This window comes from Trachymyrmex septentrionalis, unplaced genomic scaffold (assembly GCF_001594115.1).
Source record: "Trachymyrmex septentrionalis isolate Tsep2-gDNA-1 unplaced genomic scaffold, Tsep1.0 scaffold95, whole genome shotgun sequence".
Classification (NCBI taxonomy): Eukaryota; Metazoa; Arthropoda; class Insecta; order Hymenoptera; family Formicidae; genus Trachymyrmex; species Trachymyrmex septentrionalis.
Window position 1 is genome coordinate 571,139 of NW_017306139.1, and position 15,116 is coordinate 586,254.

The 15,116-nt window shown below is 27.3% G+C and overlaps 1 protein-coding gene across 1 annotated transcript; it reads right to left on the reverse strand.

Moving 5' to 3' along the window:
* Positions 1-975: 975 nt before the first annotated feature.
* On the reverse strand, positions 976-11,104 carry LOC108756107 (organic cation transporter protein-like). Its single transcript, XM_018499685.1, has 10 exons — positions 10,814-11,104; positions 8,496-8,584; positions 4,120-4,448; positions 3,872-3,975; positions 3,632-3,786; positions 2,802-3,112; positions 2,411-2,723; positions 1,877-2,058; positions 1,563-1,699; positions 976-1,202 (listed from the first exon to the last, which is right to left on the reverse strand). Exons 2-10 carry the CDS (start codon positions 8,527-8,529, stop codon positions 1,151-1,153), a joined length of 1,617 nt encoding a protein of 538 aa, XP_018355187.1. The 5' UTR covers positions 8,530-8,584; positions 10,814-11,104; the 3' UTR covers positions 976-1,150.
* Between the last annotated feature and the right edge of the window lie 4,012 nt (positions 11,105-15,116).

Here is a 15,116-nt window from a genome sequence, read left to right on the forward strand (position 1 = left end):
TAATTAATAATTTAATAATTTAATTTAATTTAATAATTTAATTTTTTTAATGAATTAAATCGCAAATAGGTTTATGTAAAAAAATACACCTTGTGATCATTCAAATTTATTGTGTTAGTAAAGTTTGAATGACTCTTTTATTCTTCATCGATAATTATAGTTGTAACTACGTCCGCATTGTCCGAAGGTTATATCTTTAATTCCTAGACCAAAAGATTATAAATACAACATGATAAAATCGTAAATTATTCACTTAATTTTATTTAATGGCGCAAGTTGAATGGAAGAATTATTTTGCGTAAAGTATTATTCAATTATGAAACAAATGTAATCATTTCTAAGAACTATCCGCGATAAAGAAAAAGTCTGGAAAATAAATTTAATACAATATTTATTACAAATGCAATAAAATATTTTTTTATGCATATTTATGTGTATAATATATTACATGCGAAGACATGGGAACTATTGGTCATTCTGATATTAGATTATTGTATAATATTTATAATCGAAGTTATAATATTTGAAAATAAAAAATTGTTGATTTTAAGCTATATCGATTATTTAATAAATAGATATTTGTTTAAACACACTTTGTCTATTTTACTTTGTTAATAAAATTGTTAATGAAATTGTTAATAAATAGAAAATGCTTTTCTTATAAAAAAGAAATTTCTATTTATATATACATTGAGAGATCTTACATAATAATTACGTATACTTATTTATTTGGCAGTAAAAATTTAATACTTATTATTAAACTTTATGTCTGAATTTCTTAAGAAACTCATCAATACAATTATATATTTGTCTAAAAATAATTATATATATTTTCTATAAAATACTTGTTTTAAATTATAATATAAAAATATGAGTCAAAAACTTGATGAAAAATGATAATAAAACTAATTTCGCTAATATTATATAAAAATAATATAATAAATAAAACTTTTAAATAATATCGTATATGCGCACATGGTTCGCTTTATGCTAACATTCGAATAATAGCATGATTAACCATTCAAATCACTTATCATAATTTGATAAAACAAATACGCATGCGCGTGTGTATGCGCGTATGCATGGTCGCGCGCGCTCTTTTTCTGAAATTTATGTTTATTTATGACTTTATTGTAACCATAATTTTTCTTTAGAGCGTTGCTTCTTCTTCAAATTCACGTTTTTCTTTCAATTTATGCTTCCTGTGTATAAAAAAAATAATGTGTTTTATAATTTAAATTAAATTTAAACTCACATTTGGATGTAAATTATAATTTTAATGAAATTTATATTTGTATTCCATATATGAGCATACATTACTTTTTTAATAATTCGTACATGAAAAATACAAAGAACGTCTTAAATTTCGTGAATATTTTATCACATGTCATTATTTTATTTGCATTATTTATAAAACGACGAAATCTTTCACGCGAAAATTGATGCATAAAAAATACCGCGATATAGATATGCTCATGTACAGAAATTACTAATATTTGAAATACAAAAAGTATCTTTTTTTACCACAAAAAATACGTATGCAAAACGGTTAGTTTACTTACTTTCCAAATTCTTCACCATCTTGAAGTGTTTCTGGCAATGTACATTCGGCAGTTTCGGGCAATAATAAGCATAACGCAGATCCAATCAATGGCAAAATTCCGAATATAGTAGGTGGTAGCCACGTCTCAATGTTATTCTGAAATAATATCTACAATTGGTAATCTAGAAAACTTATTAGCAACTGGCGATTTTCGGGTGTTTGACGTAAAATTATTATTATCACGGCAACAATTTAATTCAAATCTGCATACACACAAACGGGAATTGAAATGTTATTTGTTAACATCTATATTTATGCTCGACTTAAACTTACCAAAGATACTACAAAGGGTGCTAAGATAGAGCCTATTCTGGCACACATGCTACTTGCGCCGATTCCTATGTTCCTCACGACTGTAGGAAACAGTTCTCCGGAGAAAAGGTAGACTGTTGTAAATGACACTGACATGCCGACAATACCGAGGCATGTCAAAAGTAGTCGTAACCATTCTGTATCTACGGGAAATGAATGAATTATCGCTGCATTTAAATGATTCATAATTATCACTTTATAGATATCTCGATTATCGTAAATTTTTTTTTTTCACTTAACAATAGAACGAAACTTTTTTATGATTAGGTCATTGATTAATCTTCAATCAGAAGATTAATCAATCATCAATCAATAGAGAGACTTTGTCTTTTCAGAACGGAAAATACTTACTTTAACAGATTTACTGAAAATAATGGCATTATATTAAGAAAAATTTTTATGCAAAACTTGTTCCATCGATAGTTCAAAAACAAGAGGAAGCATTACAAAAAAAAACATAACAATGAATTATAACCATGTAATAAGATTTCTTACTGTTTGATACGATGATTAAGAATAGACAGGCCACGCCACTTATAGAATTACTGCAAATCAGGGTAATTCGTCGACCCAGTGTATTCATTGCCCACCATGCGACAAAATTCCCAGGAATCTGTATGGCACCGGACACTGCGAAATTAATAAAAATATCGCCACCGACTTGGCCAATATACTGTGATATGCCAAACAAACCCATTCCGCAAACCATCCAATTAAAGAAAATAGAGAGTGACTTTATTCGCATGTTTGGCGTGCGAAGCAAGTCGAAAAACGAAGCCTTGTAATCTAGCGTAGATTTTTTAAGGTTCTAAAATATGTACAAAAGCAAGTGTTACAATTTGTCGAAGTATTTTAATAAAAAAAAAAAAAAAATGATAACTCTTACTTGATACAAACAATGTCGCCTAACTATTTCAGGAACGTCTACATTTTTCACATTATTCATATTGACTGCCTTCTGCAATATCTCGCACGCTGCTCTCTGTTTTCCCATAGCTAGTAACCATCTGGGTGATTCGGGTATTATCCACCAATAACTTAAAAGAACAATAGATGGAAGTGTGATGGCGATCTGTAGATGTTGCCAATGTCGAAACCAGAACGAGAGTCCTGCTAGCGACATATGGCCTAAACTGAATGGAATTTGATATAAAACGGTGATGGCAGCACGCCATTTTGTACCTACTATTTCCATACCTGAAAGATATTACGGAAAATGTTTATAATTAACTTTTATCAATAAAGAAATTTAATTCAATGTAACATTCAAATTGACGTTCTAAATATTTAACAGATTGAAGGACTCTTCCTATACAAAAATAAATAACAATAAATAAAGGGTAAAGTAAGAGTCAAACACATTTTTTTAAAAAAGTCACGCAATTAAAAGAATAAATTAGAAATAAGAATAGTTCTAAATATTACTTTCGTTTGATTACGCGTTTAATATATTTGATAATGGCTCCTTGTACTTATAGATCCGTATTCAGAATGCACGGCACTTTTATCAGGAAACACGGCAGTATCTACTGCACTAAGACAAGTGCAGTATGTCACAACACGAGACCGACCATGTTCCTTTACGATAAATGCGCGCTTTTGTGTCTGAAATTCTACAGTACACGTAACGTGAATTATATGCTAAATGCGCATTAACACTGTGAAAGCGCCGTTCTAAATATAGGTCATAAATTTTATAAATTAAGAGCTACTTACAGATAACGTAACTAGTAACCATTGTGCCGCCAGTAGCTAAGGCACTTAACAACTTCATCAGTAGTAGTGCGTAAAACCAAGGTACTACAGCGCATCCAATACCCGACAAAAGTTGAAGAATAACAGAAACCATCAGAGGTGTTTTCCTGCCATATCTGAGATATTCGTGTACTTTTCATTTCATAGCTGTTTTCATTATAACGATTTGAAATTATATATTCAATATTAGGTGTTATTCACCTGTCTGCTAAACTGCCGAAGATTATATTGCCAAGAAGCACTCCGAACATAAGAATAGACTGTTGAATATTCGCATAATGCGTTCGATCACAAACAAGATTCCACTGAAACGCAAGTTTTTTATCTTTCTAAACACTTTTCAAATCAGTAAATAAAAAGGAATTTTGTGCATGACTATATTTTATAAATTTTTGTGAATACGCTTGACATTATAAAACAATGATTTTTCGAACTCATAACACATTTACCTGCGATATGATAGTCTCGGGAAATAATTTTCTGTCGTACTCCCATTCCGTGCACTTTATCAGGGTACCATTAAGATTGACCGTACATTGATCCTTGGAGTATTCCTCCGTAATAGCAGGTTCCGTACAGTTGTAATCTTGATGAGGCGCCATAAAAACGATTGCTAATTGATGCCATGCGACCGGAAATTTGATCAAAGAAATGGCCATGCAGACGATAATTTGCCACCTGCCAAGGTTGCCAATCGCGATCTGCACGGCGTCCACATTTGTGTCAGAATCGACATGATCATCCTTACCGTTAGGAACTTGCTTGGCATTCATATGTGCTGCAATTTAGGAAGACCTCTTTTTTTTTATTTGTGTATTTATAAACTCACTTTAATTTCTATTAATCAAGGGTCTTAAATTTTTACCGATCTTGAGTTATGACTTCGATCTCGATGTGAATTCTTGCAGAAAAGATTGTTACTTTTACATGTAGGAATAAATCACACATAAATTATTCTCCCTACTAACGATATAAACCAGACGACAACAATTAATGATGAAATTTAATACAATTATTGATCATAGAATACTAGGATGTGCCGCATTCTTTTTTTTTTTTTTTTTTTTATGACAAAATATGCGATGCAAATTTTTATCGCATGGAATCTTTATCTGCATGACATATTGCTTTTAAAAAAATATATTGCGCATTATGTGTACACGTCGGAATTTTACGCTCAATATTTATACTTGAGTCTGGTTACGAGTTTATAGCATTACAATTCAATGGTGACATTGATTTACAGCTTCTTAATTAATTTTGTATAATCGAAGGCCAATTGCGTATTATTTAACAATACAAAATTATTTATTGAGCTTTTGTAAATAAAATTATAATCTTAATATTAATAATTGTTATTTCATATAATAATCGTAATATTTATGCAAACATATTTACATTCTCCTATAAAAATTTACTTAAAATCGTATAAAATTATCATTTTAATTCGAAGATTGAAATATCATTATTAGCTTCTCTAAAAGAAAATCTGTTTCTAATAGGGTAACTCCGGTATATACGCCACACTTATCCAAAACTTAATTTATTAAATACTATGTTTAAAGTAAAAACGAACTATATCAATAAAAATTTTGTCTACTATTATGAAAAAAATATTAGAAATCTGAAATATTTATATTTCTAATATTAAAAAATGAACTTTTTTAAACCCTTGCATTCTTGTCGTATCCCATAGGGGTGGGATATACATATGGTTACCCATAGGGGTAGAGGGGGGGGATATGTATGGCTCATAAAAAATTTACAAATTACAATAATGCATATAAATAAGACGTAAAATGACACAATAACTTGTAAAATGCGTTTATAAAGGAATTTTAGTAAGGAATAAGGATGATAAATATGTATATATGAAGTAATAAATAATAATTACAATCTTCTCAGATGTATTACAAGTGTTATGACGTAAAGTACATATTTCATGTAATGCGTTTATTATACTTAGGGCACCGAATTCAATCTGAGCACTTTGTATGCTTTGGGCATAAATCCCAAATTATATTAAAAATGCCATATATTCCAAACAGATATACAAGACAACAAACTAAAAGAATACAAGAGTAAAGTACTTGTATTTTGTTATACAACATACTTTATTATTCCTCTACACTCATGTATCACGAAATAATCACTAAATCTTTTGCATGTCCTACAGTAATTATTTTACGTAGATTATAATTTATGAGATGGCGCTACTTTAACACAGTGGCAAATCGATTCAACTCATAATAATTTCATTAATATTAGAATAAGAAACTGAAATCATAACACAATACTAATATAACATAAAGCATGTAATAGAATAGTTGCGGGAAAATTACTCCCACTTCTATTTTTTCTGACTTCTGCGGCGTAAATCCCATTGCGGCGTATTTGCCAGAGTTACCCTACGCATTTTTTTACTTGATGAAAGCAACAAAGTTTTATAATCATTGTTAACAAACATTATGAATCCATTAAGTTAATGAAACAACTTACATTAAAGTACACTCTATACTGAAAATACATTTACTGAAAACTCTGTATCTCTTTATCATATAGACTTTTACTGTATCTCTTTATCATATAGACTTTATTTGTGCAACTGATAATTTATGACTACATCAATATACTTGTAACGATTTCAAGAAAGTGATAATATGTATAATTATGAAAACAATTGCGCATTTACGTAGAAAATCTGATCAAAATTGACAAAAACAAATCTGTTAGTTTATAAATGACGGAAACAATCTATGATTTTCCTCATTCAGCACTAGAGAATCGAAATTAAATCATCAATCCGTAATTGTTAGGCAGTTGCGTAATAAAAAATTTAACCTCGCTTGTTCATGACAAATGACTCATAAATATTTATAAGCCAAACAATGCCAGTTTTTTTTTTCTTACGAATATTTTCAAGTAATGAGATCCCAGAGTAAGCATCAAATGGCTTCCTTGATATTGTATAAATAAATTGATTTATATGTACATACACAAGATTATGTGAATAAAAATTTATTTACATAATGTGTGATACAACTTAATTTTTTAGTAGTACACTAAATTTTTTAATAATATAATTTTTATATTATTATAATTTAATAATATAAAATTTTAATAATATAATTGTTAAAAATTAGAAATGTTAAAATCGATAAAGAAAGACATAGAGAAATTATAATTAACATTCCTTTTTTTTTTTTTAAATTAAATCTTAACTATACTATGCAAGTGAATTTGAATCGAAACGCGTCTTACAATTGATGTAAACATTGCTGAGAATCATTTTATGACATGACAATAGGATCGATTTATATAGTAATAAATATATAAGTACATTATTATGTGTTGCCGCGTAAATGGCGAAACCAGTTCGCAGAATGAAAAACGCTAGAGAGTACATGTAAACCATAAAATGCATGCTAACCTCGAGACATCAAGAAGACAACCTTCGATCTCGGGCGCTGCAACTTACATCGACATCCTTCTTCGGCAACTCGAAAGGTCAGTTTTGCCTTTCAAGCTGCCATGTCTTCGTCGTGCGATACAGATTTATTCTAACGTTAAAATATGTACACGGCGAAATAAATGGCTCAAATTTTAAAGATAAGAAACTTTTATCAAAATTTAGAGTCAGCTTTTGCATTGCGAAAAGGAAGGTTATCCTCATTTATCACAGCTTTTCGTATTTTTTTTAATCGTATTTTCTCACTATGATTTAAAAATATTTATGTTTGAGACAGATGCTTTATAGTTTATAATATATTTTAAACATTTTATTATTTTAATATATATTTCTTTTAAACGTAAACAATATGTTTAACTTATCTTTTTCAATTCAATACAGATTTAAAAATCTGAGGACAAATTTTTTTGAGGTATACTGTAACAATTGCACTGTTCGACAAAAAATAACATCAGAACGAGCTTAATCATTTTCTATAGTTTCTTGAACGTTAAATACGAATTTGGTTTCCAAATTGTTTTATCACATTTCAATTTTGAAAAATTTGCAATTAGTTATAAAAAAGGTAAATTTTCTGGAATTTTGTTATAAAATAAAAATAAAATAAAATTCGAAAAATTTCCCTGAATACCGATAAAATTCCATAAAATCTGATTTTCAATCGTAAAAAAGAATTTCCCCTGTTCCAGGTTTTCTCTTTCCATATCTTTCTAAGTAATAAACACCCTGAAAATTGTAGCTTCCAATTATGTTCATTTAAACTTAAGGATTTCTTAAGTTGCTCAATATGAATCCAATATCAAAATTGACAAATCCAAAATCACGAAAGATTTTTATAAAGTGCAACAATTTGGACATTTTTAAGATTTGACTCTTGCAGTAAAACTTTTCTAACATGTCATATATCGTAATAATAACATGACAAAATAGTTAAAAATAATCCTTTTTTTTTGCAATTACAATTGCAAATTTTCCAAAAGTGTGACGTGATGGAGCAATTTGGGTTTATATTGGACATCCAAAAAATTAGAAAAAAAAGACTAATCTCATATCTGTGTTCGAAAATAGTCTTATATATATATAACGATAAAGCTTATTTTCAAAAAATTTTAAAAGTATTATTATATATAAAATATTAATAAAAAAACAGTAAACGTATAAACATACATTTGCATTTAAAATTTAACTTAAGATGTTAACAAAATCTATGAAATTAACTAAAAATTATTCTATTTTCTTAAACTCTTCAAAGTATTCAAATTCTTAATATACGCAGATAAGTTTAATTCTTATTTTTATTTGATCGGATTTTATAATATTCATAATTGTTCTAATTTAATTTATCAAGAAACGTACCATATTCGGAAACATTTGTTTTCGTTTTCTTCATATCACTGTCTGCTTCTACGTTCCGCTAAGCTTTTATCTTTTCTGAGTTCGAATATCTGTAACATTGAATAATAAAAAATATAAATACATAAATAACATTGGTAAAGACATTATATTGACTATTTATATCTGTGTGTCAGCTATTTATTATTTTTTGGACAAATAAGATAATTCATATATAGACAGTTTATATGTACACGTATATTATTGTGTTATTGTATTTCCCTATTTCTAATCTTTTTCTTCCACCTTTCACCTGCCTACTTCTTCTACCTCTCCTATTTACAGTTCAACAAGAAATTTTATTTCGCAATAACGGACATTCCTTGATCCGCTACATACTAATAAAGTTAACTGGATAGTAGGCAAATAAATAATTAATCAATAATAATTAATCAGAAGGGGGTATGAATTTAGCTTGAAAAATATTTAAATGAAAAAATATTTCAACAACTTCTGCATTTTGATTATAATATTTGCGATGACATTAAATTAATTATTAATATCAATTTAATAGATAAAATTATAATTTAGTTTTGCAAATACTACATTATAAAAAAATTAGAAAATAATCGTGGTTTGATACATAAGTAAACGTTTATAACTCACAAATTAATCGCTATTTATTATAATTATACACATTTTGACTTTTCTAATAAAACATATTGTAGAACCGATAATCTTTAATTCATAGATATGTATATATTCTTTACATAAGTAATTATTAGCCTTGTCACATTAGCACTGCTTTTTTTCTCATTTGTAATTAAAGATAATTTCTAGTTTTCTTCAGATGTTAAATAAGCCGTGATATAAATACGCATCAGCAGATAGATAAATCAACGATATATATAGTTTATATAATTAGAAAGCGCATTTTTGGCATTTAAGTCTACAAAGATGCAGTTTAGTTTGAGCAAAAGACTCTATATTGTAAAACCAGATAATAACCAGTATATTCGAAATATAAGTGATTACTTATAATTTAAAAAAGTAATTATTATTATTCATCGTGATTTCGACTTTCCTAATGAAACAGAAATCTTAAAATTAATGATTAAAATCATGAATACGTATATATATGTATGCTTTACATGAGTAATTACTAGCTTATCACACTAGCTTTTCATTTCAATCGCAAATCATCGTAAAGATAATTGTTAGTTTTTCATTTTGTTTGAATTTGTCTCAATGATATTAGCTATATAAATGTAGTTTTATCGTCCAGTACCTTGAAGAACATACTTTATTAATACAACCTTCCAATGTCACAATGTCTTTAATATTTTGTAATATTGTTTTTTCAATTTTCTATCTTATATTGTGATAATTCCAATATTCCAACGATTCATGCATTTATAATGTTTTGTAAAAATAAATCTTGGCAGCCAATAACAATGTTTGTATAGTTAATGTCATACAGAATGATAAGACATTGAACCTAAGCGGAGAGAAAGAAAAACAGAAATGGAAAGGAAGGAGCAAACCCCGTTATGAAGGGCACAGAAAATATCGGCATTCAAATGACTCCTCTTACAGATACAACTTCTCTTCACGGTTATTACCGTGTTATTACTGTTATCACGTCTGCTGCAGCCTAATTATGATTCACATGAGGAAACGCGATACGTACTCACAAAAATTTGCAGGTAAATTAGACACTGTTAATTTGCACAGTTTGCATTCTTTAAACACGTAAATAAGATTAAAATGCAGCTGTAATTTGTAGAGTGCGTACTTTCTCGACGATATTTCTCCATGGCAAGTTCACAAGCAATTCAAGAAGAGGATATATTGCGAATGGAATTTTAAGAAAATAAATATGTAAATAAAAATATTAAATCCATATTTTTTTTGTTAAATTTCAACTGGACTTTAACAGAACTTAAATTGGCTATTACACATAAAAATTGTTATAAATGTTTTCTTTGGATACATTTTTACGATAAAAAATAAATTTGTTACAATAAAAGAAAGTAAAAGAACTTTTTATTAAAATTAACACAAATTGTGGAACGTATAAATGTATGATAACATCAGATTCTAATATTAAATTATATAATGTAAAATCAATTTCTATTTTTTTTATCCAAACTAAAATGTATATTATCAATAAAATTAGTTATTTGGTATTTATAAGAGATTTTAAATTATCTAAATTTGTCGGATATTGACAAAATTGAAAAAAGATTTATAAAAAGATATCAATATTTGTATTAGACAGATACACACATCAAGATGCTACTGATCAAACGAAGCAGCGCATAAATTTGAATCATGCTTACTTCGGAAATACGGTTGACTTAGAAACTCGAAAGCTGGAATTTGCGCACACGCGTAATACTCTCACTATTGCGAACGTTATTAGAAAATATGTTTATTCGTATTCTCGTGCGAAACCGACAGCTCAAGCGTAACGACTATCGTATACTCGGAGACGCAAGTCAAGAAAAGTCTTTCAAGCCGCTTGTTCTCCACCGAAGAGGAGGGATGTCGGCGCCAAACGTCACGTCGGGACGCGGCGCCGTTACATAGGACTGCAAAAAAACACATCGGGTTTGCAACCTGCAATTTTACGCGCGAGATGATAGAAGTACGACCACGGTATCTTCCAGGATTGGTCGTAAAATTAACCGTGGTACATTAATTACGGATCTGTTCATTTTAATTGCATTTTCAAATCTTTATGCCTTTCCTCCGATTTTATTTTTTAAAATTTGAGCATATACATATGTTTGAGGATGAATTTTCTGAATTTTATATATAAAAGAAATTTCACACACAAATATTTTAATATATAGGCTTTTATAGAACTAACGCATATATTGTAAAGGTTATTTCCAATAAAAAAAATTATTTTTGATAAATTGTCCGAGCACATCGATTTTTAGTAATTTAATTATAACAGTATTAAAATTGCATAATGCATTATTTAATGGAAACGGTATAAGAATTTAAATTATATTATTAAGTCTTATTTGAATGCAATATGCAACACGGCATCATAAATCGTTTAATGATAATTATATACTGATGTTCAAAGTGATATATTAATAAGCATTAATTGAAATATAACTTCGAAAAAGTGTTGCAATGCAATTGATAAACTTGAAATGATACTTTCACGTAATCGAGCTGCAATTTACATAACTTGAAGAATGTTTGGATGTTTTAATATGATAATACTTTCGTGTTTAAAAAATTGAATTTTATCCGAAATATGAGTCAAGAATCCAATTCTTCTCATAAGTACTTTATATAAAGTGCAAAAGTGATTTAAAACATTGATTGCAGAATTTAATTGATTTGTGAATCGAATTATTACTTCAAAGTAAGAAATAAATTTTTGTATTTCGATAATTTTAATTTTGATAATGTTATTTATCACGCATCTAATATCTTAATTTTTTGACGATACTCATCTTCAAGGTGTGAAAACAAAAAATTATCCTATCGTAATATTATAGATTATTATTACCGATCAGAGTCGTAACAGACACACGATAGTCAAGATTACATATTACCAGATAAATTAAGATATAAATCTAACTAATTAATAGCGAATCATTCTAACGAGAAAAACAGAAATGTGTTGTTTTTTTTTTTTTTTTTAAAGAATACAAAATCATTCTAACGAGAATGTGAAATATGAATAAAATGAAGAGTTAATGTATAAAATCTTTCTTTTGTAAGAAATCAAAATAAATAAATGACAAAATAATTCTGTGCAATTATTGTTTTACTATAAAAGAATCGATTCGCTAACTTATGTTGATTAAGGATTTTTTATTCGATTTAAGTATAACATTATTTGACAATAATTGTTGAGTAAATATTTTTATCCGATTTGGTCAACATTATAAACCTACAACATTTTGAATTATTTTTTCCAGAAATATTCTTTAAAATTAGTCAGAATCTTCTTGGGAAAATATTATCAAGGTTTCAATTGCTTCAAAGTCAGGTTTTAAAATTTCAAGTGCTTAAAAATAGAGACTCTCTTGTTAGTTAAACTTTAAACATATAAAAAAATGATATAAATTTATTTTTCGTTTAATTTTAAATGATCTTTATTTTAATATCAAGAAGAAGAAAACTTTTTTTAGAGAAAACTGATCGATCTTTTCGAATTAACACCATTTTTTCAGAAATAAAGCGCATACGAAAATTATACTGGATTTTTCCAATAAAAGGATTACATAGAGATATATGAATATTATATTCCAAATAAAAGCGCGCAAATATTTGATAAGAATATTTTAGAACCAAAGTGTACGTTTAATAACGTATGTATTCATATATTTTTAATATTTTATTTTCAGTTATTATTTGACTATTGATTATGTAAATAATAAAAATTGCAAATTAAATTGGAATTTTTTCATTTGTGTTATACGTATTGTATAATATATCGAAAGCATTAAAATCGGCTTTTATGTTATTATTTAATTAAGCTGTTTCATTTTTGTAAAATTAAATTACATTCTTGTAAAGTGGAGATATATTTTAAAAATATAAGATTATCATTCTTTAGACAAAACACAAATACATATTAACAAAAATTATATTATTGTGATATAAAACAGTTTGTTATAAGAATCGTATGATTATTTTTTAATTACGATTGTTGATTTAATTATTTAAATTGTTATTAACTGATAAGTTAATATTAGCGTACATGAGACAAATTAAATAATTTAAGAAAAATTAATATTTTAATACTTCTGTAACAGTTTATAATATTTTTTGTATTTTATAAGGGATTCTATAATATTAGTTATTATTATAAATTTCTTAATGGAAAAATCTATTCTTCGTTAAAGAATTAAATAAATTAAGAAAGCAATTATATATACCACTAATTAATTTTCTATAATTATTGGGAAGATAGGTTATATCTTTCCAATAATTAGGAAGATAGTTATATATAGTTATAATCTAATCTAAATTATATGACAATATTATGCACCCTCTATTATCAAATGTGTAAAAGCTGCTGCTGCACAGTTGTTTCTCTATTAACCTCAATTAACTTAGCCTCTTAAAAATATTTACGCTGCGAATGCTAAATGAGTCGACATACAAGTCGTAGACATTTCCACGTGTGTCATCTGTATTAAGTGGCTTAATTGTCACAAATTTGTTGACTATCGCACGTTAATAGAAGAAACAATATGATTAGTGTTTTTACAGTTTTAATGGTACAATTTAATTTGCTTCAGCTTTAAAGTTATACAAATTTTTTTAAATTTATATAACAATTTTCAAAACGTATTATTGATTTTATACTTTTTCTTAAATTTTATTTCCCTATATGATTACGTTAGACTTGTTTAATTCGTATAAAGAGTCGGTGATGTTATAAGTTTACATTCGAATATTTTAACAACCATATTAAGTGTAAGAATGAGGAAAACTGCCAATTAATGAGAATTGCCGAATATGACATATATCTTTATACTAGCAGCTCAATTATCTTTCATCACGACAAATGCTTGATGACCTCAAAGTTTCTAAATCACTCGTGTGTAACAAGGATACGAGTTTATATAATAATAATGTCCGAATTGTGTGTCTGGTTAAACGTCGTTAAATACCTCGTAAGTGCATAGTACAACTGAAATTTATATCATTTTCCCTCTAATGTTATATCATTTTCTCTGATATCATATTATAAATTTGATTTTTTGATTATACAAATTTTTTTAATACATTCGCGATAAATTATTGATTTCAGTAACCTACAGATAACATTGCGATATTTTGAAGTTATTTAAGAGATATTTTAAAATTTCCAAACTGGGCATAAATCCTGCGTGCTTAAAATATCGTATATCTCTTTCAAATAAGTGGGATAAGATATCACAAATAATATAAAAACTAACCACTTATATTTCGCTGTATTCCATCTTTTACTATTTCTTTAAATTTATGTATAACGAAATAAGTATTAAATTTTGTCTATTCCTCACATATAATCATATTGGTTGTGATATATGGTTGTACTACTATATTGATAAATCAATTTAACTAACAATGATTTAACATTAACAATAGAAAGTGAAATTACAATATATTACTAATATAACATAAAGATATACTATAACAGAACAGTTGTGTTCCACTTTTCCTATTTTTTCTAACTTCTGCGGTGTAAATTCTCGTGACATAAATATCGGAGTCATTCTATTTTAATCGATACATGTTGCAGTCGGTAACATAAAAATATTTGTACATGCTTCATAAGAATTTATTTTATAAAACATATAATTTTTAGATGTTTTTTTAGAAAAGTTTGGAAACATCTTGACGTACTTTTTGATAAAGTCTAAAAGGTACATTTTAAAAAGTTATTTTTACAACTTTTTTTGAAAATGGTGAAATTGATAATATCGTATTTGCACCACATTACAATATAAATAATGAAATCAAGATCAGCATAAAAAAATAAAGTATAATTAGTAAAGTAAATAAAATGAAATAAGAAAAAACGTACTTAAATAAACTTTATTTATAATAACAAAACACCTTCAAAACAAAGAAAGGTTAACAGAAAAAAGAATTTGGCTTTAATTCTGCAATCTCTAT

Bases quoted from the DNA above. Each gene is read 5' to 3' on its own strand.
- LOC108756107 (XM_018499685.1), bottom strand. From the start codon at position 8,529: ATGAAGAAAACGAAAACAAATGTTTCCGAATATG. The intron at 1,700-1,876 runs GTAAGTTTAAGT...ATATTATTTCAG, and splicing joins CACCCTTTGTAGTATCTTTG to AATAACATTGAGACGTGGCT. The intron at 1,203-1,562 runs GTAAGTAAACTA...TTTTATACACAG, and splicing joins GATGGTGAAGAATTTGGAAA to GAAGCATAAATTGAAAGAAA.